General features: G+C 47.6%; 1 protein-coding gene across 5 annotated transcripts in view; it reads right to left on the reverse strand.

Annotated features, from left to right (window-relative positions):
• Positions 1–27,332, reverse strand: part of LOC146834562 (interferon-induced protein 44-like) — a 307,969-nt gene that overhangs the window by 87,929 nt on the left and 192,708 nt on the right. For all 5 annotated transcript variants that reach the window (XM_085601966.1, XM_085601969.1, XM_085601965.1 and 2 more), the window contains one exon: positions 3,013–3,165. In XM_085601966.1, the coding sequence (XP_085458092.1) occupies positions 3,013–3,165 (153 nt within the window). The remainder of the gene's footprint in view (positions 1–3,012; positions 3,166–27,332) is intronic.

Here is a 27,332-nt window from a genome sequence, read left to right on the forward strand (position 1 = left end):
AAGGGAATCTCCTCTTTAAAATACAGGCGGCATTACAGCTACACTGTCAAATATGGAGGGTTTTGAATCAGCCGCTCTGTATTTCAGTTGAATGTGTTGCCCCCAGGGCAGCACGGATTCGCAGCTGCCCTGGGGGCAATGCATTCATGGTAATATGGTGCACTTTCCCTGTTTGCACATGGCACACTTTTCAAAGGTGCACCGTGGCGCGAACTGAGAAAGTGCGCTGAAAATGTAATACGGCCCCAGAAGGCCAGGCTGTAAAATGGGGAGAACAAGAAATACAGAGCACAACCAGCCTCGAAGACAGCACAGAAAGCGTTAATAGCACACTGCAGACAAACCATAGAGTTACAAACAGAAAGCAAATGCTGCTCACCATCGTTTGGTACATGTCTCCACATGCACAGACACAACATAGGTTGCTTGATCACCTCAATGCCACACTGCCAGGATTCAGACTATTGGCAAGATGGCATATGCATGTCTTCTATCACACTCACCAGGCAACATAGAAGCAGTGCACAGGAAAGACCAAGTGCCAGGTCCAGAAACTTTTCGGGATCGGCCTGCAGCTGCAGCCCAACAAGGTAGCATTACCCCAACCTTCATGTCCAGGAAATTTCGATAGGAAGCCATTCACACAGAGCTTTATGGATAGCACACACACCAGTCAGAGCACAGCGAAAAGCATAAAAAGCACTTCGTCCACAGAGCGGCTGACTGAACCCTGTCCCAACTCGCATTTATACACTTTCCGAAGGATGAGGCTGCACAGCAACTTTCCCAGGATCAGAAAGAGCTAGCACAAGTGATCCTCATACAGTATGGCCCCATAAGAAAAAAGTTGCAAACACTTTATAGATAGCACTCTCACTCTAAAGAGTAGGACACAGGTTTGAGGAACTTCTTGGAAGGCATCGGCTTCAGCAGTCTTACCTTGGGAGGCTGATCCTCTTACACTACTCCCCTTGCGGAAAGAGTATAGAGATACAGTTTTTAAAACATTAGGGTCAAAAGGCGCCTTTTCCCAGGTTGAGTTACTCTTATGGCTAAGGAATATGATGATGAATAAAGACAATGTGGTAATGTGAATTAGTAGGGCACATGATGAGCAAAGTATGGAGCACATGGCAATATGCATCGGAGGAGGGGGTCAAGGGTCATTTGCACCAGCTCAGGGTGATGCATATCATGAGCCATCAGGGCGGTGCCCCTCCTTGAAAAGCTGGATGTTTGCTCAAAGTGTCCGGGGTTTCATGCCTGAAGCGAACACTGAGTGCCAGATGACAGGCACCTGGAATTGTGGGTCAGGGAAGCACAACATTTTGGAAGACAAACATGGTTAATTTCAGCTTTTCTTTCCAATGCATCTTAGTGATAGGAATAAAGGGGGAAACGTTAGATGCGGATGACCCCATATTTAAAGAAGCCTGTTGTGCACAGACACTCATATGTGCAAAAACCCAGAAGAGCGACTTACGACATGCAGAACTCACATACAGACACAGATGCACTCCTCTGTAGCTACAAATTACATCATGTGTGACATCTTAAGCAAAGTCTGTATTTATAATGGTTAACACCAAACTGCAAGCCGTAGAAATCAAGGGTAATTTTGACTGGCTGATGGTGTCACCCATGATGTGGCCCAGTTTGCAGAAATGCACAAGGACAAGTCAATGGACTGTAACAATATCTACTGTTCATCTTTCTGATGTTGAAAAATGGTATGCTGCCTTAAACTGATCTCTGCTTGTTCGAGGTCTCAAATTAATGTTATTTACTGTAATCTCAAAACTTATACAGGCATGGTTTACATTTCAATGATGGCACAAGGGGTCACATCATTGGAAAGATGTGCAAAAATAATAACATTCACTGATTGCACAAGGGGTCACATCATTGGAAAGATGTGCAAAAATAATAACATTGACTGTTTTCGAATTGACAGTATCATTCTCTTTTAGACTATCTCTGCATCACACATTAATAGCTGTATGTAAAAGACAATATATATATATATGTATATATGTATTCTTGAAAGGATGTCAGCCCACACAGGTAAGTGAAAGTTCCTCCCTTTATTGCAGTGCAAAAACGATCGGCATGATGCATTTCAGCCTAATAGCCTTCCTCAGATGCCTTTCATCGAATGATGATTCACTGTTCACTTTTTAAAGCGCCTCACTCCGATTGGTAGAGACACTCCCACATGATTTCAGGGGCGGGTATTCAAACCAATGTCCGAACCTCCACAGCTGCAGCACCACCTGCGTAAGTACTTGCTCAAGTGGGCGGTGTCCGCAGCTACACCACTGAATCCTGGATCTTATAGTGAAAAGAACGAAACTTTCATTCCTTCATCCAGCCGCAAATCACCACAGCGAGCCCAGACATCAACCGCTGCAGTGAGCATGAACGTAGCCACACAGTCATGGCCCAGCAGTTCCTGGCTTTGCAACTCACTGCGGAGTGTGGCGGTTCGGCGTTTCCCAAGCGCCTTGAGATTTTCCACACGTTTGCCACTGACCGCCGAACTCTTATGGACGGGGGCTTAAAAGAGCTTGTGGCTAGCTCTTAACACCAAAACAAGACGTCCTTCCCCTTCTTGAAAGGATGTCAGCCCACACAGGTAAGTGAAAGTTCCTCCCTTTATTGCAGTATATATATTGCAAATAAATAAGTAACAGCTTAAAATAATAATTTGCCAGACGCTGCTCAGAAGTGCCAGGAAGGTCATAGACGAACAGTCTTAGCACATACCAGGGTAAACTGGCACAATCAAGCAGGTCCGAAAGCATAAGAGTAAACATGAAATAAGAAAATATTTTAACAGTTCACTGCATTATTTAACCAAGTTTTACGTTACATGTTATGTATCCTATATCTATACTTAAATATGACGACAAAAACCACTACAAAGTGTTATACAGGTGAATGAATATAAGACAGTACACTATAAATATTTTAAAACATGTTATAGCGAACAAGCTTTTATGAATTACTCACTGGGTAGTTATCAGGAACGTGGCCCTCTAGTATTTTTGGTACGTCCTCAGTCTTCAGACCTGCACCCGGTTTTTCTTCCAGTCCCATGGAATCACATAAAACAAAGGGCAATAACTTTCCACCTTTTCCATCTTTGATATTGTACGCTCTAAACTGTAAACAAGCAGAATAGGCATGATATAGCTATAAGAAGTTAACGAATAAGGTTTTGTAAGACTAATTTGACAAAAAAGGAAAAATCCAACATCACTTCCAACAGTGCCTAGAACTGGAAATTCCTGTAGCTTAAAGTACTGATAGGATAAAAGAAGGTACATTTCATTGTCTGGTCCGGAAAATGCTAAAAGGGAATACTAAACATTTAGGGCACCTGAAGCAGAAAACTGAGGCACGAAAAGTAAGAGACAAAGTGATAGGTGTGAATAATGGAATACCAGAAAGCTATAAAACAGGAAGAGGAAGAAGAGGGTTGCATCTGCACATGCTAGAAGAGATCATTTAGGAGCCATCGGAGGTAGGCTTTTATATCTATCACACCACTTCAAAATTACAGATGTGCGGTTTAAAAAGATATACGATAAAAAAAAATATTATTAGAAGAGGACTTTGAGTACCATCAGGGGTATTTATACAGGGGCATGAGAATATTAGCTTGATATTACACTGGCAAGAAACCCTGAGCACAGTTATCTAGCAAATTTAATATAGTCTTCGAAGAAGAAATTAAATTGCGAAAACATAATTCTGCGAGGGGTAGAATATTTTTTTTTTAACTGACGATTCAATCGGCATGACATAATTAGGTAACTGATGTTCAAAGTCATTCGAAAAGGGAGGAGAATGGAGAAGAGAAAAGAAAAACTCAAAACAAGATAGGGATTGTTACAAATCAGACCAATGGCTGTATTACAGGAGGTGCCCCGGGGGCGCAAGAGGCATTTGTGCCTGTTTTGCGCGCCCCCGGGTCACTTTGGTATTCTTGAAGGGGGCGCCTACGCTTGTGCGTCCCCTTCAATAATACAGCTAGTGCTGGCGCACTTAATGTGCCAACGCTATCTTCAGAGGGTGTTCCCTCTTTTGCATAGGGGCGTCCCCTATGCAAATGAGGGAATTCCTTTGACTCTGCACCCGCGCCATATTACAGACAGGGGCACAGAGTCAAAGAATCCCACAGGAGGCACACTGACAGTGCGCCATTTAAAAGGTGGCGCACTGTCAGTGCGCCCCCTGAGAGGAGCCCTCTGCAGAGGTTAAAGCGGGTCCCATGGACACCCCAGACATCCCCTTGCAGGCGGATGCCTCCTGCACAGTAAAAGCTCAGAGTAGCTGCTCCGTGATCTCACATGAAAGTGCTGCCCTGGAGACAGCGTGAGTTTGTGGCAGCCCTGGGGGCAGCGCATTCACCATAATAGGGCGCATTATCATTGTTTGCGAACGGCACACCTTTGGAAAGTTGGACCGGGCGCAATCAATGATAATGTGTAATACAGCCCCAAATGCTAAACATTCCCCCTGTGACTGCACTTTATAACTGGTGGAAAGTAAGCCATGTAGTTATTCATCTGATTCCTAAAATGTGTCTTTTAAAAGTGCATACACATTAAAATAATTTTAAGACTTATTATCCTGTAAAATATAAACAATACCTAAATAAATGAAAAAGTATTACAAACTTAATCCTATATGACTGTGAGTGTTTAGAATATGTGTTATGGAAGAAATAATACTAATAACAAGCATTCGCCAAGCCAATTGGTCTGGCCCTTAACACAGATACAGTTACCTCATGTAATTACTAAACGTCCTTTCAGAGTAAAAAAAACCTGTGTGCAGTCTTTAACAAGACTGCAGCCCTTCAGAACTTTACTAGATGTGCCTCTCAAGTCAGAAGCAACTGCTTAACAAGTCTATCACAATGCTGCATTAACGCATGTTGTTACTAAGGAGCAGATTTACTAACAAATCATGCAATGCCACGCAGCAAGAATCTTGCTGCATTGTGCGACAAGGCGAGAGCTAGAATGCGCCACATCTACCAAGAAATGAACATTCCTGCTCTACCTCTGTGCTGGCACCCTGTGTGCAGACTAGCTCTAACCCAGGCAACCTTGCACCATGGAGCAAGGGTGCCCGTGTTAAAGCCAGGGTTGTTTTTATGAAGTAAGGGACACCTCACGGAACAAAACAATACTATGACACTTTTTCCTCTTTCTACATGTGCTTCGTGCAGTACATGTAAAAAGAGTAAAAAAAACTTGGAGAAATAAATATATTTCTCCTCGCTATACCTCACCTGGGAAGGTGTAGCATTTTGATGCATTCCCAGGCTAATTAGTCTTAGTAAATACAGGAATGCGCAAAAGCCATGGGTGGATGCCCGGGAACACCTAAGTTACACTCATTAACACCTTCCCAGGGCAGAGTATTACAAGACAGTTACTTGTGCTGTCTTGCGTTACTCCAGATTTACTGGCCATGCAAGGTGGCTTTGTGAGTCTCACTGAAGCCCCTATGCTGCCTTGCGCAGCCTTGTGTGACGCAATGGCAACAGAAGGAACTTTTGCACATCCTGGCCCAAATGCTCCTCTTGATTAAGATGCAACTGCTTAAATTGTCCTACACAAACTTGAGGGTGTATGGCTTTAACATAAAAATGAAGTAGGGAATGGAATGCACACCATTTTTCAAGTTTAAACACATGTACTCATTTGAACTGTACCAAGACTGCGTGCAAACTGGCTCGATGCCATGCCCAAATGGCATCATTTAAACAATAGCTCCAAGAAATGGGGCAACATTTTACCCCAAACCAGTGCACAGCGAATTGTGCCATTGAGGCGGGTTTACTCCGTATTCAATAATTTATTCATTTTTTCTTAACGTACTCCTTTTTCTCCTGTATAGTTTCTCTGCAATTATGATCCACACGCGGAAATGTTAGCCATTTTACACGGTTTCTTATGCTCCCAATGTGTCCATCCGGACCTCTATACAGGAACACGACTGAAGCTCTGTTCATCCAAGGCAGTGTTTATTCAAATAAAAACCCAATGCATTTCGGGCGGAAAACGCCCTTCGTCAGGGGTCACTAGAAAATGACAATAAAATCATATTCAGTTCACGTTATTTGTCATGATTTTACGCAAATCTATTCAGAACAAATCCACTACCATATTGCATAATCACTCATTTCCTTGCCCCACAGCGACTTGTGTAATCCACAATACGTGCACATATAACATGAGTATCATAGCATATTCTTTTCCATTTATCTCTCCTATTCATCCCTTGATGTTATCGAAACAGTCACCTCCCCTTCATTGATAGCCCAGTTCAAACTGAACAAGCCTGACAATATCGAGAAACATCCTCAATCCCTTCCCTCCAACTCCCTCACATGGGTTTTCACCCACCTTCCCGTCACCATCTTAATCATCGAACAAGCTGATAAACTACATATTTCACAGCACCCCATTAGTTACTTAGCATTTAATTGTTTATGCTCCATTGAGCCTAAGTCATTAACATAGCTTTTCCCCGAGTGCAATATCTCAACCATTTCTCATACCTGCCATAAGCTTTAAAAATCCTCTAGCCGCATCTGTGCTTCAAGAAGTGCTTAATCGTCCCTTTCCCCCACTCCTAATATACCGGATATCCCATCTATTACTCCTCCCAAATTGGCGCGTAATTACATCATTTCCAGTCGTCAACATCTAGTGTGTGGAACAAAAAATACAATACCCATAATGCAATTGGATATGAACAAACTCAAATTAATGGAATATCAACTGCTACCACCATGACCATTTTAACCCAATTTGTCGAAAATGGATGCATAAAATGGAACAGTTGCACGAGTCCACACGTTGGTGAAAACATCTTCGTTCATCTATAAGACGGTGCTGAATTTAAATGAACATGACTTTTTAATTTGAAATGACATATGGATTTTGCAGACAGTGCCCTCGCAATAACAAATTGGGTTAAAATGGTCATGGTGGTAGCAGTTGATATTCCATTAATTTGAGTTTGTTCATATCCAATTGCATTATGGGTATTGTATTTTTTGTTCCACACACTAGATGTTGACGACTGGAAATGATGTAATTACGCGCCAATTTGGGAGGAGTAATAGATGGGATATCCGGTATATTAGGAGTGGGGGAAAGGGACGATTAAGCACTTCTTGAAGCACAGATGCGGCTAGAGGATTTTTAAAGCTTATGGCAGGTATGAGAAATGGTTGAGATATTGCACTCGGGGAAAAGCTATGTTAATGACTTAGGCTCAATGGAGCATAAACAATTAAATGCTAAGTAACTAATGGGGTGCTGTGAAATATGTAGTTTATCAGCTTGTTCGATGATTAAGATGGTGACGGGAAGGTGGGTGAAACCCATGTGAGGGAGTTGGAGGGAAGGGATTGAGGATGTTTCTCGATATTGTCAGGCTTGTTCAGTTTGAACTGGGCTATCAATGAAGGGGAGGTGACTGTTTCGATAACATCAAGGGATGAATAGGAGAGATAAATGGAAAAGAATATGCTATGATACTCATGTTATATGTGCACGTATTGTGGATTACACAAGTCGCTGTGGGGCAAGGAAATGAGTGATTATGCAATATGGTAGTGGATTTGTTCTGAATAGATTTGCGTAAAATCATGACAAATAACGTGAACTGAATATGATTTTATTGTCATTTTCTAGTGACCCCTGACGAAGGGCGTTTTCCGCCCGAAATGCATTGGGTTTTTATTTGAATAAACACTGCCTTGGATGAACAGAGCTTCAGTCGTGTTCCTGTATAGAGGTCCGGATGGACACATTGGGAGCATAAGAAACCGTGTAAAATGGCTAACATTTCCGCGTGTGGATCATAATTGCAGAGAAACTATACAGGAGAAAAAGGAGTACGTTAAGAAAAAATGAATAAATTATTGAATACGGAGTAAACCCGCCTCAATGGCACAATTCGCTGTGCACTGGTTTGGGGTAAAATGTTGCCCCATTTCTTGGAGCTATTGTTTAAATGATGCCATTTGGGCATGGCATCGAGCCAGTTTGCACGCAGTCTTGGTACAGTTCAAATGAGTACATGTGTTTAAACTTGAAAAATGGTGTGCATTCCATTCCCTACTTTGTTTGAATCATGCCTAAATTTGGGATAGCACCCGCATGTCGAAAATGGATGCATAAAATGGAACAGTTGCACGAGTCCACACGTTGGTGAAAACATCTTCGTTCATCTATAAGACGGTGCTGAATTTAAATGAACATGACTTTTTAATTTGAAATGACATATGGATTTTGCGGACAGTGCCCTCGCAATAACAAATTGGGTTAAAATGGTCATGGTGGTAGCAGTTGATATTCCATTAATTTGAGTTTGTTCATATCCAATTGCATTATGGGTATTGTATTTTTTGTTCCACACACTAGATATTGACGACTGGAAATGATGTAATTACGCGCCAATTTGGGAGGAGTAATAGATGGGATATCCGGTATATTAGGAGTGGGGGAAAGGGACGATTAAGCACTTCTTGAAGCACAGATGCGGCTAGAGGATTTTTAAAGCTTATGGCAGGTATGAGAAATGGTTGAGATATTGCACTCGGGGAAAAGCTATGTTAATGACTTAGGCTCAATGGAGCATAAACAATTAAATGCTAAGTAACTAATGGGGTGCTGTGAAATATGTAGTTTATCAGCTTGTTCGATGATTAAGATGGTGACGGGAAGGTGGGTGAAAACCCATGTGAGGGAGTTGGAGGGAAGGGATTGAGGATGTTTCTCGATATTGTCAGGCTTGTTCAGTTTGAACTGGGCTATCAATGAAGGGGAGGTGACTGTTTCGATAACATCAAGGGATGAATAGGAGAGATAAATGGAAAAGAATATGCTATGATACTCATGTTATATGTGCACGTATTGTGGATTACACAAGTCGCTGTGGGGCAAGGAAATGAGTGATTATGCAATATGGTAGTGGATTTGTTCTGAATAGATTTGCGTAAAATCATGACAAATAACGTGAACTGAATATGATTTTATTGTCATTTTCTAGTGACCCCTGACGAAGGGCGTTTTCCGCCCGAAATGCATTGGGTTTTTATTTGAATAAACACTGCCTTGGATGAACAGAGCTTCAGTCGTGTTCCTGTATAGAGGTCCGGATGGACACATTGGGAGCATAAGAAACCGTGTAAAATGGCTAACATTTCCGCGTGTGGATCATAATTGCAGAGAAACTATACAGGAGAAAAAGGAGTACGTTAAGAAAAAATGAATAAATTATTGAATACGGAGTAAACCCGCCTCAATGGCACAATTCGCTGTGCACTGGTTTGGGGTAAAATGTTGCCCCATTTCTTGGAGCTATTGTTTAACATAAAAATGTACATATCCACTTTTGCTACTATAATAAAGCTAGGTGTTATTCACAAATCAAATGCAAAGGCATTTACATTCATTTGTGAAGGTGCAGTTCCACAAGTAGTTACTAAGTGTCCCTCACAAGTCAAATGCAAAAGTATTGAACTTCTTACATGAAGCTGCAGGTCCACTAGTCATTACTAGGTGTCCCTATCGAGTCAGATGCAAGAGCATTAGAATTCTTAAATAAAGCTGTAGTCCCACTACCGGTTACTAGGTGTCGCTCACTAGTCAAATGCAAAAGCATTGAAATTTGTGAAGTTGCACTTCCACTAGTCATTACTAGGTGTTGCTCAAGTCAAATGCAAATATATTCTTTTGTGAAGGTGCAGTTCCACAAATCGTTACTAGATGTCAATCACAAGTAAAATGCAAACGCGTTTAAATTCTTACATCAACCCTAGCTCCATTAGTTGTCACTAGATGTCCCTCAAAAGTGGAATGAAACTCCCTTTAAATTTTTTCATGAAGCAGCAGTTCTACAAGCTGTTACTAGATGTCCCATCCTAGTCATACGGCAAAAGCACTGAAATATCTTCATAAAGCTGCAGTTCCAATTATTGTTAATAGATCCAGCTCACATCAGAAGCAACTGCTTCAAATGGCATGCCCCAAGATGAGGGTGTGTGGCTTTAGGATATAAATTTGAAAACACACATTTGCTATTTTAACCCATTGTGCTTGTTTGCTAGAGGATTGCTTGCCAAACATGGTTCATAATAAGGAGTCAAAATTACAGGCTTAAATACATTATAAGTTTGTGCTCACACCATACAATTTATAGGGTACTGTATTCACTGATGAGTACAACATAATTAAATTATTTATTTTGGTTATTTATGTTTTGGTGACAGGAAAGTCTCACACGCTCTTTCAGAAGTTTGCCCCTAGAGGGAGGATACACAAATAATTGCAAACAGTGTTAGTGATGCCTTGTGAAACTTCCTCTATAGGTGTGTGCCGTTACTGCAGCCTTGTATAGCTTCCTGTTAGACCTGGTACCATTGGCTTGAGTCTCCCTGCCATTTTTCACTGATTGCCTCCGCTGTTTTTGATATGTTTTGCTGGTTTAGATGCTTTGGGCACTATGCCACTGCTATTCAGTGCCACAGTGCAAGTGCTCCCTATGTTAAATTGATGTATTGATTAGTGACTCAATGATTGGCTTATTTGATTTACTTGTCAGACCACCATGTGTGCCCAGGGCCTGTAAATCAAATGCTTCTGGTGGGCTTGCAGCACTGATTGTGCCACCCATCGAAGCAGCTTGTAAAGTGAGTCTCAGGCCTGCCACTGCAGAGCCTGTGTGCAGTCCAGTACTGCCATGTCGACTTGGTAAGTCCACCCATTTACCAGTCCCTAAACCTTCACTTTTCTACATATCAGACACCCCTAAGGTAGGCCCACGGGCAGGGTGCATTGTATGTAAAAGGTAGGACATGCCCTGATGTGTGTGGCATGTCCTGATAGTGAATTGTGGCAATTGCTTTCCTCTATTGCAAGGCTAACTGTCACTATAGGCCAGAATGGGCAGTTTGATTATATCATCTTATAATCCTAACTGACCCAGGGAACATGGTAGAAATTCGAGTTTAGTATGCCTGAACTCAGAATGATCAAATACATCGTTTAGTGAAGTTGGTTTTAACATTCTGTGTCTGCAAATACTACTTTTAGAAAGTAGGTATTTTCTTACCTAACCATCCAGCCTGCCTCTGCTAGCTTGTGTATTGCATGTCTGGTTTGTTAGTGACAGGGGCTGGGGGAGACTCCTGGAGACAGGGTGAGTCAGCACAGGGCTGAATAGAACTATCTGCATGTAGAGTGGTGGGAGGAGTAGCACCTGGGTCTGAATAGGGCTGTGCCTGCCTTCCACAATGCTGGCTCCACATCCTTTGGTGTGTCTGAGGACCCTGGCCCACACTGACAAAGGAAGAAGGTGTACACTGGCAGAATGCACGCAGAACTGGTTTGAACTAGGTACAGGACCCTCTGCCTCCAGAGGACAAAGGATTTGCTAGTATAAATATTGGGGCCCAGACCCCAGGATTTTAGATCACTTCTGGGACCAAGACGAACCTTTGCCGAGGAGAAGAACCAAGGAAGCTGCAGGAGTTTGGACTGCCCCATGCCAGTGTGCTGTGTTGGCCTGCAGTTGTCTCTTCATTGCCAAGTAAAGGAGAAGGAACTTTTAAAGAACTTTCATCATCTTGCAGAATATTACTCCAAGAGCTTGATTTGAGCTTGCCTCCTGACCGAAGTCTCAGGGATACCAGACTTCACCCCTTCTGTTTGCCTGCATCTGGAACTTGCTGTTCTAGCTGCTACAGAAGGAATTTTGCAGCACTGACGCCGGCGAGCGATGCCGTATTCTGCATCGAAGCCGTGAGCGCTGCTCCGACTTGCCACATAGAGCCGACGCCGGCCGCCGTGCCACATCGACGCTAGCGAACGACATCGTAAACCTGCCATAGACGTGAGCGCTGCTCCAACTTGCGACGCAGGCACGACGCTTGCTGCTGTGCCGCATCAACTCCGAAGCCAACATCGCGGAGCCGATTGTGGACGTGGGTGGTAAAGAATCCATCGACATCGTGACATCGAACGGAACCGTGGTTTCGGCACCGTGGTTTCGGCACCATCGTGACGTCACCTCCTCTCTGGTAAGGAACCGACGCCTCACCTGCCTGCGCAAGCATCCAGGACACTGACGCATCATCTCCCCCAAAGCAAGAAACCGACGCCGCAACGTGCCAACAACGCTGCACCTCCCCAACGCCGTGAGCTGTCTTTGTTTTCGCTGTTCCAAGGTCCTGTTCTTTGTGGGTCTGTTTCGACTCCAGGCCCGACGCCTCGCGGTCGGCGCCGTACTTTGGGATCTCTTTGACCTTGACGTCGTGATAACTCCAGTTGGTGTATTTGTTGCTGTTGACTGTTTTTAAGTGAATAACCTATTTTTGAACTATTTCTACCATCTTGAAGAATTATGAATATGCTACTTACCAGTATGCATCTGTTCTTGGCATGTAGGGCTGCTGACATTCATATCTGTGCATAGATCGCCGCCTAGTGTTGGGTCCGGATGTTTGCACGTTGTTGTCCTGGAAGAGTCTTCGAAGTATCCTTGGATAGGTGACTCCTCCCCTGGACTACAGTGCGCATGGGCATCCTCTCCATCCTCAGATTGTTTTTCGCCATTGTGGCAGTGATGGAGTAGATACAGAAAGTGATGACCATGCTTGCAGTAATTCTGAGAGCTGCAGCTGCGACAGGCGCCGGGGAGGAGGGAGGGCGATATGAATGTCAGCAGCCCTACATGCCAAGAACAGATGCATACTGGTAAGTAGCATATTCAGTTCGAGGCATGTGGGCTGCTGAATTCATATCTGTGCATAGAATACATAGCAGTGCCCTCTATTGGCGGCGGCTACCCGTGCCAGCTGCAGCGGTCTGAAAAAGTGTTTTGAGAACAACCTGTCCTACAGCTGCCTGCTGTTTTGACTGCACATCTACGCAATAGTGTTTTGTAAATGTGTGTGTAGTGGACCATGTGGCTGCTCTGCATATATCATGCAGGGGAATATTTCCTAGGAAGGCCATGGAAGCCCCCAACTTACGTGTTGAGTGGGCTCGTGGTGGAATAGTTAATGTGCGTTTTGCCTTTTGATAACAGATTTGAATACACTTAACTATCCATCTGGCTACCCCTGCTTTGGAGATGGCGTTACCTTTGTGGTGTGGGGCAAAGGCAACGAACAGTTGTTTTGTCTTCCTGAAGGGTTTAGTCCTGTCGATGTAGTACATGAGGGCCCTCCGTACATCTAGTGTATGTAGTGCCCTTTCTGCAACAGTTTGTGGGTTTTGGAAGAAAACTGGCAGTTCAATAGTCTGATTCATGTGGAACTGCGATATTACTTTGGGCATGAATTTGGGGTTGGTACGTAGTACGACCCTGTTGGCGTGAACCTGTATAAATGGCTCTTGAACGGTTAGTGCCTGGAGTTCACTAACTCTTTTTAGGGAAGTGATCGCTACAAGGAAGGCCACTTTCCAGGTAAGGAATTGAATCTCGCATGAGTGTAGAGGTTCAAAGGGTGGACCCATCAGGCGTGTGAGGACCAAGTTGAGGTTCCACATTGGAGCCGGTGGGTGGCTTGGTGGAATGACTCGTTTGAGTCCTTCCAAGAATGCTTTGATGGCAGGCACTCTGAATAGGGAGAGGTGCTGCCTGGTTTGCAGATAGGCTGAGATTGCGGTCAAATGGACACGTATAGAGGTGTACGCCAGATTGCATCGATATAGGTGTAAGAGGTAACAGATGATGTTTTGGATGGATGCGTCCAGCGGGTTGATGTCATTATTACCGCAATAAATGACGAACCTTTTCCATTTGGCTGCATAGCAAGCTCTGGTAGTGGGTCTCCTGGCCTCCTTGATGATGTCCATACAGTCAGGTGGCAGGTTGAGATAGCCAAACTCTAGGACTTCAGGAGCCAGATCGCCAGGTTCAGCTGTTGCGGATCTGGGTGCTGAACCTCTCCACGGTTCTGCGTCAAATGCGCGGGTTTGATCCGCAGCCTTTGATGCGGCACCACGGAAAGTTCGAGGAAGGTGGTGTACCACGGCTGGCGTGCCCACGTGGGAGCAACTAGGACGAGTGTCAGGGAGTGTTGTCGGAGTTTGCGAGCCACCAGCGGTATCAATGGCGCTGGGGGAAAAGCGTACGCAAATCTGCCGGACAAGTTCATCCATATCGCATTGCCCTGCGACTGCGGATGTGGGAATCTGGCGGCGAAGCTTTGGCATTTGCGTTTTCGCTTGTCGCGAATAGGTCTATCTCCGGATGACCCCACTGCTGGAAGTACGGTTGGAGTACTGATGGGTGTAACTCCCACTCGTGCATCTGGTGGCTGTGTCTGCTGAGCAGATCCGCCATCTGGTTGTCTTTGCCAGGGAGGTGTTCCGCCATGAGGAACATGTTCCTTTGAATGGCCCACTTCCACATGCTCTGAGCCAGATGAGACAACTGTGGAGAGTGTGTTCCTCCCTGTTTCTGTATGTAGTACATTGCGGTCATGTTGTCCGTCCGGATCAACACGACCTTGTTGCATAGATGTACTTTGAATGCCTTCATGGCTAGGAAGATTGCCATCAGTTCCAGAAGGTTGATGTGCAACTTCTTTTGTTGTGTTGTCCATAGTCCCTGCACTGTGTAGTGGAGTACATGAGCTCCCCATCCCTGGAGAGACGCGTCCGCTGTCAGTACTATCTGTGGGACAGGCTCTTGGAATGGTCGGCCCTTGCAAAGGTTTTGTGGATTCCACCAATGCAGAGAGTTGTATGCCCGACCGCTCACCAACACTAGGTCTTTCAACTGTCCTTGAGCCTGATTCCACTGACGTGCTAGGCACTCCTGAAGTGGGCGCATATGTAATCTCGCGTGCGGGACTATGAAGATGCAGGAGGCCATCATGCCTATCAACTGCATAAACACTCGCGCTGGAAGTGAGTGATTGGGTTTGAACTTGGAGATCAGAAGTTGTATGCGGTTGAGCCTCACTAAATTTGGCTGAGCTGTGGCCGCCAGAGTGTCTATAGTCGCACCTAGGTACTGTTGTACGTATGCGGGCTGGAGATGGGACTTTGGGTAATTTAGTGAGAATCCCAGACTGTGAAGAAGGTGAATGGTGCGGGACATGTGGCTTGCACATTGCTGGGCTGACTTCGCTTGAACGAGCCAGTCGTCTAGGTAGGGGTAGACGTGTATATGCTGCCTCCGTAGATGTGCTGCCACCGTAGCTAGGCACTTCGTGAAAACCCTGGGCGCTGTTGTCACGCCGAAGGGAAGGACTTTGAACTGATAGTGCTGCCCCTGAACAGTGAACCTGAGGTATTTTTTGTGTGAGGGGTGGATGGGTATGTGAAAGTACGCATCCTTGAGGTCCAGTGTGGCTAGGAAGTCTCCCTGCTTGAGAAGCGGAAGGACTTGCTGTAGAGTGAGCATGTGAAAGTGCTCTGAAAGAATGTACTGGTTCAGGGGTCTCAGGTCTAATATAGGTCTGAGCGACCCGTCCTTTTTTGGAATTAAGAAGTAGAGGGAGTACACTCCCGTACCCTGCTCGTGGATGGGTACGACCTCTATAGCGCCTTTTAGAAGCATACTTTGCACCTCTTGCTGTAAGAGCGTTAAGTGCTCTGAGGACATAGGACGGCTTCTTGGTGGTATTGTGGGTGGAGTGGAGGTTAACTCCAGACAGTAACCGTATTTTACAATATCTTTGACCCACCTGTCCGTGGTGATGGAGTTCCACGTGGACAGGAACCTTTGTAGCCTTCCCCCGACAAGTGTTATGTGGTCGGGAGGAAGGGAGAGGGCGTCACTGCTTGTTCTTGGGGAGGACCTGGTGTTGCCATAGCCACGTCCTCTGCCCTTTGTACTGGAGCCACGATATCCACCTCGGGTGTTTTTATCGTAGGTGGTCTGTGTATTGCCTTTGTTATACGTTTGTTGTGACCCCTGTCCTCTACCTGCTCCCTTGTTTCCGGGGCGACGAAAGGAGCCGCTCCGAAAGGACTGAGTTTGTAGGGCGCCCATGGACTTCGCAGTGTCCGTGTCCTTTTTTATCTTTTCGAGGGTGGTGTCAACCTCTGGCCCGAATAAATAGTCGGGGTTGACGGGCTGGTTGAGTATATTGTTTTGTACCTCAGGCTTGAATCCTGAGATCCGTAGCCAGGCATGTCGTCGCAGCATGACGCTTGTGTTTATGGCCCTGGCAGCCGTGTCTGCAGCATCTAGTGCACATTTGATGGAAGCATTCGTGAGTAGCTGTCCTTCTCTGATGAGCATTTCTGCGCCTTCCTTGAACTGGTCAGGGAGATGTTGGAATATTTGCTCCAGTGTGTCATAGTGCGCTCTATCATAGCGAGCAAGGAGCGCTTGAGTGTTGGCTATGCGCCATATGTTGGCAGCTTGGGCGGCAACTCGCTTGCCAGAGGTCTCTAACACCTTGGACTCTTTGTCCGGGGGAGGAGCGTCACCTGTCGTTTGCGAGTGTGCCCTCTTGCGAGCATTCGCTACGACGATGGAGTCGAGTGGTAATTGGCCTCTGATGTAAGTAGGATCCCCAGGTGCTGATCTGTATTTCTTATCAATCCTGGGGTTTATCACTCGTGCCCTGGTGGGTTCCTTGAAAATGTCCTTGGCTGGTTTGAGGACCCCCTTCAACATTGGCAGAGTCTTTACATGTCTTTCTGAGGATGCAAAGGTGTCCATTAGAAAGTCATCTTCGATGGTATCAGAGTGAAGCTGTACCCCATGGTTATTTGCAGCACGTTCAATAAGAGCGTTGAACGCCGCAGTATCCTCCGTGGGAGATGTTTTTGCCCCATAGAGTTGTGGGTCCTGTGCATCGAGAGGTGCACTGGGGTCTGCAGGGTCGCCCCAAGTTTGATCAGGGTCCTGCTGGTCATCAGGGTCTGTGTCTACATGGTAGGGGACTTGGTCATCCATGTAGTCCTCCAATGCATCCGTGTCGGAGCGTGTGGGGGAGAACCGGTGTGGATCCTGGTAGGATGAATGGAAAGGTTCATAAAGGAGAGGTTCTGATTCTACAGGCAACTTCCTTTTTAGTGGGATCCTGAAAGGGTCCAATGGCGGCTCCGAAGTTATCCTTCGGTCGTGGAGAATCATCCTGCCAGTGTCGGCGTCGATGACACGTGCCGGAGACGTCTCAGCAGGTGTGACCGTAGTTTGGGTGACCCGTGTCCTGAGTTGGAACATTTTTGGGATTGTCGACGGAGGCAAGCCGAAGGTAATGTTGGCTGGCACCGAAGAGGCTGCTGGAGCTCCGATCGAACCGGAACCCGACGGGTCCTGGAGGGCAGCCGTGGTTTTGCTGCCTTGCGTCGCACCAGGCCGTACTTGGGGCGCCTTTGAGGCTTTGGCACCGGCCAGGTTCGTAGAGGCGGCCGTGGATTTTTTCGGCGCCGGCGGTTCATCGAGTCGAGGTGCGGAGATCACCGTCGAAGTGTTCGATACGTGAGGCTTAGGTGTCGTCGAGGGAGCGATGCGAGACGCAGCAGGCGGTACGGCCCTCGGTGTCGTTGGTGCCGGTAGCCGAGCAGGTTTGTCGGTGCCGATGGCCTCTTTCCGTTTGTCGACTCCGACGTCGCCCGCTTCAAGTTCGGCACCGAAGTCTCTCTTGGTGCGGTCGGTGCCGACGCGTTGCGCTGGCGTGGAAGGCGTGGAAGGCCTCGATCCGACCAGCGCCACTTTCAGTTTCGGTTTCGTAGGAACCGGAGCAGCTTTCGGTTTCAGTTTTGCGGTAGGGAAACCAGCTGGTTTATGCAGTAATGGCTGCCGCTGAACGTCCGAGGCCGGGCCCGAGGGCGGGGCCGAAGAACTGCGGGATGGGTCTCGGGTAAGGCCCGAAGGCGATCCCTCGACCGGAGCCATAGGCTGTGGCACTGGTGTTTCTTCGGTTTGAACAGGTAGGCCTTGTTCATCATTGGAGCTACTCTCTTCGGCCCCTAAGGCCTCCTCGTCGTCTCCTACCTCGGTGTCGTCTTCACCTCTGTGGAAGAGTGACTCGTCTACCTCGTCCGATCCGGGTTCGTGTTCGGAAACGGGACTGGAGGGCAAGACTTCTAATTCTTCGACGTCTTCGGCCTCGTCGAAGATGTCTGTTGGGGCCGGTGCCGCGTGCTGCGCCTCGAGTCTCGCCGCTCGTCGATTCCGTAGAGTCTTCTTGGAACGGAACCGGGCACAGGCCATGCATGTCGATTCGTCGTGGTCCGGCGAAAGGCATTTGTTGCACACCGGATGGACGTCGATGTGTGGGTACTTCGCATTGCATACCGGACACCTTTTGAATGGCGTCCTCGATTCCATCGTCGAAGTAGTCGATGGACAGGTAAATGCGAAAAAAGTCGGTGCTGAAAGTTAGTAAACTAACAAGATTGTATCGAAACCCGATCGATAAACAGTACCGACGCAAACTAAAGGCCTTTTGGCCTCGACAAAATATTTTCCTAACTTGAGCTAAGATAGCACATCCGAACCCAATGGCGGAAAAAAACAATCTGAGGATGGAGAGGATGCCCATGCGCACTGTAGTCCAGGGGAGGAGTCACCTATCCAAGGATACTTCGAAGACTCTTCCAGGACAACAACGTGCAAACATCCGGACCCAACACTAGGCGGCGATCTATGCACAGATATGAATTCAGCAGCCCACATGCCTCGAACTTATTGATTACAGTATTGTGGATTTTTGTCGTTGTATGGTCTTGTGTTAAGTCTATATAAAGAATACTTATTTTTATAAAACTTGTATGCTGTCCATCTGTAGTGTTTTCACTGTATTACTGTATGTGTTCACAAATGCTTTACACACTGCTTCTGAGATAAGCCTGTCAGCTTGTGCCAAGCTACCAAGGCAGGGGTTATCCAAGAGTGTAATCCCCTTTTCCTTCCTTAGAAGCAAGGGTCCCTATTTGGTCAAAGGTATCTACCTCTGCCAAATAGAGACCCCCAGTTCTAACACTTCCTTACTGCAGCCTTTTGAAGATCCCTTTCGAAAGAAAGCGGCATGATTGCAGCCTTGTGAAGAATGACCTGCACCAAGCTGAGGGGTGTGTGGCTTTAATATATAAATCTGCCTTCAAACTTTTTCTATTTTACCCAGTTGTGCTGGTTTCCCATAGGATTATTTGCCAAAGCGGATTCATAATAACTAGTCCAAATAACAGATTTCACTTAATGAACAAGTTACTTACCTTCAGTAACAATATATCTGTAAGAAACATAGGTTAGTTATAGATTCCTTACCTTAGAATTACCCCCAGGCATCAGACTGGATCCGGAAGGTTTTTCGTCAGCAATGCCCCTGCGTATCGAAAGGTGGCATCAGTCGGCTCTGCGTGCGTCATGGTCGCCGGAATGACATCATGGCAGCTACTTAGACACCGCCCTCGTGCGCTGACGTCAGTTCTGGCCACGACTTTCCACGCCAGAAGCGCAGAGCCATGCAAGACACTGACCATTGGTTCACAAAACTAGGGCCCTGAAAGGAAATCCTTAACCCTAGAAGTCAGCTTGCAGAACGGAGAGGATGGGTGGGACTGTAAGAAATCTATAACTAACCTATGTTTCTTACAGATATATCGTTATCGGAGGTAAGTAACTTGTTCATCTGAAAGAAACAGTTAGTTATAGATTCCTTACCTTAGAATAGATATCCCAGCAATACCAACCCCGGAGGTGGGTCTGCGAACCAAGTTCACACCAGAAAATCCTGGAGAACAGAACGGCCAAAGGAGCCGTCTCCCCAGACTTGACTGTCTAGGCAGTAGTGTCTAGTGAACGTGTGCCCATGTAGTCGCCTGACAGATGTCATTAAGAGGAACTCCACGTCCCAAAGCAGTAGTAGCTGCCGTTGCCATGGTGGAATCGGCACATAACCCCACTGGAGGCTCCTTCTTTGCCAAAGAATAGCAAGCTTTGATGCACAAAATGAACCATCGAGAAATGATCTGCTTGTGCACCGCTCAAACTTTCTTGGTGCCCATATAGCCAAAAAGAGTTGGTCATCCACCCAGAATTGTTTTGTGCGATCAAAAATAAAATGAAAGCGCACGTTTTGGATCAAGACGCTGGAGCCTCTCTTTTTCTTTAGAAGGATGCGGAGGCAGAAAGAAGTTGGGAAAAGTGATGGTTTGGCCAATGTGGAAAGAAGTAACCACTTTAAGGAGAAAGGACGGATGAGTCCGCAGGACAACCTTATCTGGATGAACAGCCAGAAAAGGAGGTTTGGAAGAAAGAGCTTGGAGCTCACTCAACCAGTGTGCAGAGGTGATGGCCACCAGAAAAGAAGTCTAGAGTTAAGAGTCTGAGAGGAATGTTATGTAGCGGCTCAAAAGGAGGGCACATAAGATATGTTTTCACCAAGTTCAAGTCCCACTGAGACACTACAAAGGGAACAGGGGGGAAAGGATGAGTAATGCCCTTGAGAAAGCGATTTACAACAGGGGACTTGAAAAGAGAAGGCTGATCAGAACGGCTGAAATGGCCGAGAGATAGCCCTCTAGAGTGCCCAGAGCAGAGCCCTGATGGGCCAAGGAAAGAAGGAACAGGAGAACCTCAGGAAGAGGGGCAGAGAGGGGATCCACAGCCTTTGCTGTGCATCATGCAACAAATATGTTCCATCTGCAGGAGTATACCGTTTTAGTGGAGGGACGCCTGGCTGCCAAGATAATATCATAGACTTTGGGAGGAAGGTCGAAAGCTGTCAACTGTCGCCACTCAAGAAAGTGGAGGCTGGACAGATTTGGGTGGAGGACTGTCCACTGCTGCAGTGACAGAAGATCCTCCCAAAGAGGTAGTTGGATCGGGGAACGATGGCCATGTGTTAGAGCTCGGGATACCAGACTCTTCGTACCCAGTCCGGAGCCACAAGGATGACTTGGTCCTGGTCGCACCTGATCTTCTTCAGCACTCTGGGAAGAAGTGGTATAGGCGGAAAGGCGTATAGAAGACCGCAACTCCACTTGCTACGAGAAGCGTCTCTGAGCGGGTGCCGCCTTGGAAATTCCAACACGCAGAATTGCTGTCATTGCGCGTTCTCTTCCGTGGCGAATAGATCTAATCAAGGCTCTCCCCACTGTTGAAAGAGACCTTGCACCACCTCCGAGTGCAGACGCCATTCATGATCCATCAAGCACCTGCGGCTGAGTTCATACGCCCTGGCATTCAGAGAACCTGCCAGGTGTTGAAACACCAGGGAAATGCCCTGATGTTCCAGCCATGTCCACGACCCCACCCTACCCGGTTTGTTGCAGTACCACACAGCGGTGGTGTTGTCCGTAAAACACGTGCACTACTCTTCACCGGACAGAGGGAAGGAATGCTTTGAGCACAAGAGGAATCGCCCAAAGCTCCAGAAGGTTGATGTGGAGCACGGACTACGCCAGAGACCAGAGGCCTCTGATCTCCGCCTCCCACATGTGGTCGCCCCATCCCAGAAGTGATGCATTGGTCACCACTATGAACTCTGGTTGGGGAAGGGATCTGTTGTCGACCCAATCCTTGTTCGTGAGCCACCACTGCAGTTGGTGTGCAGTGCCCTCCGAGATCTGGACGTAATCGGAGAGGTTCCCCTAATGCTGTGCCCACTGGAACTTCAGGTCCCACTGCAGAGCCCGCATATGCCACCTGGCATGACCCACCAGCAGGATGCAGGAGGCCATCAGGCTCAGTTGCCGGAAGGTCATCCTGACCAAAACTGATAGAGGCTGAAAGATCAGAATCATAGCCTGAATATCCTGGACTCGCTGCTCGGGAGGATAGACAAAACTGGGTCATGTCCAGAACCGCTCCGATGAAGAGGAGCTTCTGAGAGGGAGTGAGGTGAGACTTCGGCACGTTGATGGAGAACCCCAGCGAATGCAGAAGGTTGGCCGTAGTCTGGAGGTGGGAGATGAAAGCCTGAGGCAAGCCCGCCTTCAACAGCCAGTCATCGAGATAGGGGAAGACTGGAACCCCTGATCTGTGTTGATGAGCTGTGACCACCGCCATCACTTTTGTGAACACTCAAGGGGCACTGGTAAGGCCAAAAGGGAGCAACGCCGGTGGGCCAGCAGGCAGGGATGTGAAAATAAGTGTCCTGCAATTCCAACACTGCCATCCAGTCTCCAGGATTGAGGGTAGAAAGGACCTGAGCCAGAGTCAACATTTTGATGTTCCCGAGATCCAAGATAGGATGCAGGCCCTTGTCCTTCTTGGGCATCAGAAATTAGTGGGAATAACAACCACCACCTACTTCTGGGGCAGGAATGCGCTCGATGGCCGAGAGCCGTAACTTTCTGTTGGAGAAGGGCCAGGTGATCCCCCGACATGCGATGGTACTGAGGTGGCATGGCTGGAGGGGGTAGTCTCAAAGGGGAAGGAGTAGCCTTTTTGGACTATCTGCAAAACCCACCTGCCCGACGTGATGGTGCGCCAGTGGAGGGGTGATGGAGAATCCTGCCGCCCACTGGCATTTGATGGGCCTGAAATGTCAGACTAGGAGGGTGGGAAAACACAGTCGACCTGCAGAAGGGGCGGTGGGGGACTGGCCCGTTCGCTGGCCCCCTGAACCACGGCGGTTGTTCCCTCGTCCTCAGCTGTGCTGGAGCTAAACAGCTTGCGCCGTTCTGTGGCTCTGGATAGAACTTGGTGGGGCACCCCTTCCGTAGCCAGGAAAGGGATGAAAAGCAGATTGTGAAGGGCGTGTGGTGGAGGGGCCCAAGGACTTGGCCGTAGCCCGAGAGTCTTTGAAGCGCTCTGGCGCACTGTCTGCTTTGTCGCCAGAGTGGTCTGGACATCCCCAGAAAAGCCAGTCGACCTCAGTCAGGTGTAGCATAGAAGGGCTACTGACGTTGAAATCGTCCTACCCAGTGAGTCGGCGGTGTCCAGTCCACAGCGGATGGTAAACTTCGCTGCGTCTCTCTCCTCGGCAACTGCACAGGAGAGCATAACCAGGGCCTCCTCCGGGCACTGGGCAGCACTTGCGCCACCGTATCCCACAGAGAGTGGGTATAGCGGCCCAACAAACATGCAGTGTTTACCGACCGCAGTGCCAAGATGGAGGAAGAGAACATTTTCTTCCCAAGCCAGTCCAGCTTTTTAGATTACCTATAAGGTGGAGCGTTAGGGAATGCACCTTTGGAAATAGAGGCTTGGACCACCAAACTCTCAGGAGTGGGGTGTTGGAAGAGGAAAGTGGGGTCGCCCTGAGCTGGACAGTGGCGTCGGGCAATCATCCTATCCACAGGAGCCCCTGTGTTGGGCCTTGACCAGGTGCCCAAAAGGATGTCTGTGAGGGCATCGTTGAATGGCAGCAGGGGCTCCGAAGAGCTCGCTGCCGGCTGAAGCACCTCTGTCAGGACGTTAGTTCTGACTGCCACCGGAGGTAGCTCGAGAACCTCGGCCGCCCTACATAACACCACTGCGTATGACACTCCCTCCTCCGTAGCCACGGTAGGAGGACACAACATGCCAAGGTCTGGGAAGGTATCCAGACCACTGGCTTCTCCCCCGTTCCTCTCTCCAGTTTGGAGCATAATCCAACTGGTCAGTCAAAGGGTCTCCAGACCCCTCCCAGTCTTCCTCACCCTCCTCCGGCTGCCAAACTGGCTGAAAAGGGACAAGGTGGAACACAGGTACAAAATGACCCATCGGTGCCGGATCTGGCGTCGGTCGATGCCGGTCCGGCTCCGTGTCCACATTGGGGCAGAAGCCGGGGTCGACGCCAGCTGGGGGTCCAACCGGCGTCGACTGCGGACGTGTTGGTGGAATCGGCTCCGGGGGAGCCATTATCAGGTCGACTGGCGCCGATCCGGATCCAGACCTGGATCCAAGGGGGTCCTGCAGTGCCGGGGGCGGAGCCAGCAGCGTCTAAGGCCTAGGGCCCCATCCAAGTACGCGGGGCCAGAAATAATGAGGGAGTCCGGCTGTCCAAAGATGGCATGCATCACTTCTTAAAACTGATGGAGCTGGGAAGGGGTCACTCCCTGTCCCAGGAAGGAAGGGAAGTCCAGAGTCGACCCTGCGGGCTCCACACGTAAAGCCGTGGGAGGGGCACTACCCGCACCCTTCGGCGTGCCGGCCGACAGATAAGGGGAAGTCGAAGAACGACGACGCTTCTTCGACTTCTAGTGCTTCGACTTACCTGACCCTGAGTGCGAAGACTTGGAAGAAGAATGGTGATGGCTCCGTGGCCGGTCCCTCGACCTCCCATGGGACCGCGACCTTGAGCGGCACAGACCTGACTGTCGGGCCTCGAGGAGCTTTCGGAAATGCTCCCGCAAAGACTGCGGATTCATGGTCTGGCAGTCGGAGCACGACTTGGGGTCGTGGTCGCGCTCCAGGCAATACAGGGACACACAGTGTGGATCCATCAACTACATCAGTCAGTTACAGGAACCGCAAGCCTTGAAGTGCACCAGGAGTCGAAGACTCAAATATGGTGTCGACAAAAGTCATCAAAAAAGTCAGTCAAAAAGTGACTGGTGGTACCGCTCTTCCTGGATCTGCACTGGCTGGCGCGGAAAGAGAAAGAACTGACGTCGGCGTGCAAGGGCGGCGTCTAAGTACCAGCTGCGATGTCATCCCGGCAACCACGACTCCGACGACGGATGTGGAGCCGACTGATGCCACCTTTCGACATGCAGGGGTAGTGCGGATGAAAAACTTTCTGGATAAAGTCTGACGCTTGAAGGTAGTTCTAAGGTAGGGAATCTATAACTAACTGTTTCTTTCAGATTTCTTGATTCTCTTAAGTTTGTGATCACACCCTATGTTAGAAATGGGGGTCTCTAGTTGGCAATGGTTTGCACCTTTGTCCAAGTAGGGACCCTTCCTCCTAGTCAGGGTAAGGGAGATACACTTCTAAAATAACCCCTGCTCACCCCCTTGGTAGCTTGGCATGAGCAGATAGGCTTATCTCAGAGGCAATGTGTAAAGCATTTGTGAACACCTACAGTAATACAGTGAAAACACTACAAATGGACACCACATCAGCTTAGAAAATAAGTAATCTTTATCTAAACCAAACAAGACCCAAACAACAAAAATCCAAAATACAGTACTAAAAATATGATTATTAAAAGTTAGTAACAGTTCTGTCCCAAGTAAATGTTGGATGCAACACTTTTACACAAAGTACCTTAGATGTGTCGAAAAATGCTAAAAAAAGGCATTGCAGGGAAGGTGATGCATCGATTCCTTACTGCTGCGCAGGGGAGGTGATGTGTCAGTTCCTTACCAGAGAGGATTTGATGGGTCGGTTTCTTACTGCGTGGGGAGGTGATGCGACGGTTTCTTACTGCATCACCAAATGATGTGACAGACTTGTCGATTCAATGCGATGCGTGACAATCCGGTACGATGCAATGTGTGAAGACCCGGGATGCGCTGCGATGAATTAAGCCGCGTCCCATCGATGCACTGGTTTTTCCACAACAGGGCCTGCCTCAGAATCAGTGAAGTGATCTCAGACGTCGGAGATCAGTACACAGGATTTGTTGCACGACAGACACTTCAACTGCGACCAGGCACTATGTCGATTCTTCGGCTGCAGCGATGCGGCGGAAAATTCTTCTTGCAGTGCTGCGATGCATCGGACACAGGCGATGCATCAATCTTCACAGTTCTTACAGTTTTCAGTCCCAAAACAACCTCCAGAGGCCCAGACTACTGTCAGGCACCTCTCAGCCGGTCGGAACTCCCAGAAAAGGAGTTCAGGGGGAACTGGGGGTGAAGTCTTTGTGTACCCGAGACTTCAGAATAGGAGGCAAACTCTACTCAATCCCTTGGAGATCTTCCTCAAGTAGTGGACACAGCACACAGCCAATGCAGGCCAACCCCAGACAGCACATAGCAATGGGGTAGTACTCCTACTCAGTTTCTCCAGCTCTTCTCCTTGGCAAAGGTTCCTCTTGATTCCCAAAAAAACCTAAACGTCTGGGGTCTGGGCCCCACTTTTTATACAATAAATCTCTTTATTCTGGTGCAGAGAAGCTCTTTGCCCAGCCAAAACCAGTTCTGTCCTCTCTGGAGCAGCTTCCTGGCAGGAGGTGTAGACAGCATTGTCCTTGGCAGACCAGGCTCATTCAGGTGTGAAATAAATCTCCTCCCCCTACGCTGAATTCAGCCTAGGTCTTTTCAGCCCAGCCCTGACTCACCGTGGAAAGGCAGGCCACACCTCAGCCCCTAAGTGGCTGTCTGAACAAAATGCATATCCCCAGCCCCCGTCACTCCAAAGCCAGACAATCAATACACAACCTAGGAGAGGCACACTGGATGGTTAGGCAAGAAAATACCTACTTTCCAAAACCCAGAATGTAAAAATCACCCTCACAAAAAGATGCACCTTAACTTTATTTTCCTACCTTGTTCCCACAGGCAGTAATGCTCATAAGATGTTATGAGCAAAATCCCCATTCTATCATATGGGAACAGATAGCCTTACAATAGTGAAAAATGAAATTTTGAATTTTGTAACTGAGTTACATTTACAGGTTGCTTATGTGGGTGGCACAATCAATGCTGGAGGCCCACTAGCAGCATTTGATTTACAGGCCCTGGGCACCCATAGTGCACTGTACTAGGGACTGACTAGTAAATCAAATATGCCAATTATGGAATCAACAATCCATAACATCAATTTACAGGGAGCACTTGCACTTTGGCACTAAACAGCAGTGGCAAAGAGCTCAAAGCATCTAGACCAACAAAAATGAAGTCCAACACACAGCAACATAGCTAGAGGTAAAGGCAAAATATACAGGGGAAACCCACACAATGATACCAAGTCTAACACCCTACTATTTATAGGAACTTTTATTCACTGGTAGGTACAACATAATTAAATAGTTTCTTTTGGTTGATCATGTGCTGGTGCTAGGAAAGTCTTGTGACTCCACGTGGAAGTTTTCAATTATTTTTTGTACTCTTCTTGTAGGGGCAAGCAGCATTAGTGCAGCCTTCCAAAACTTTATCTAGGGGTAAATGGTGTGAATTCAGGATTACTGATATTCCCTCTAGGGGTAAGTAGCATTACTGCAGCCTTGTAAACCTTACTGCAGCCTTTTAAAAAATCTCTCAAGGGCAGAGTGGCGTGAATGCCGCTGCGTGACGCTCCCTCTAGGCGAATGAAACATTTGTGCGCCTCATTCTAGGAGAAGGAGGGAGCTCGTTATCAGATAGGATGCCGAGTATTTGCAAAATTCTTTGATTTAAGGAGTGTTTTCTGAATACTGACAGTGCTTGTACAACACTCCTATGTGGAGATGCTGCTCCACAAGTAGTTACTACAGGGCTCTCTCAAGTCCGATACAAAT

Source organism: Triturus cristatus, chromosome 4_2, assembly GCF_964204655.1.
Source record: "Triturus cristatus chromosome 4_2, aTriCri1.1, whole genome shotgun sequence".
In the NCBI taxonomy this organism is placed as follows: Eukaryota; Metazoa; Chordata; class Amphibia; order Caudata; family Salamandridae; genus Triturus; species Triturus cristatus.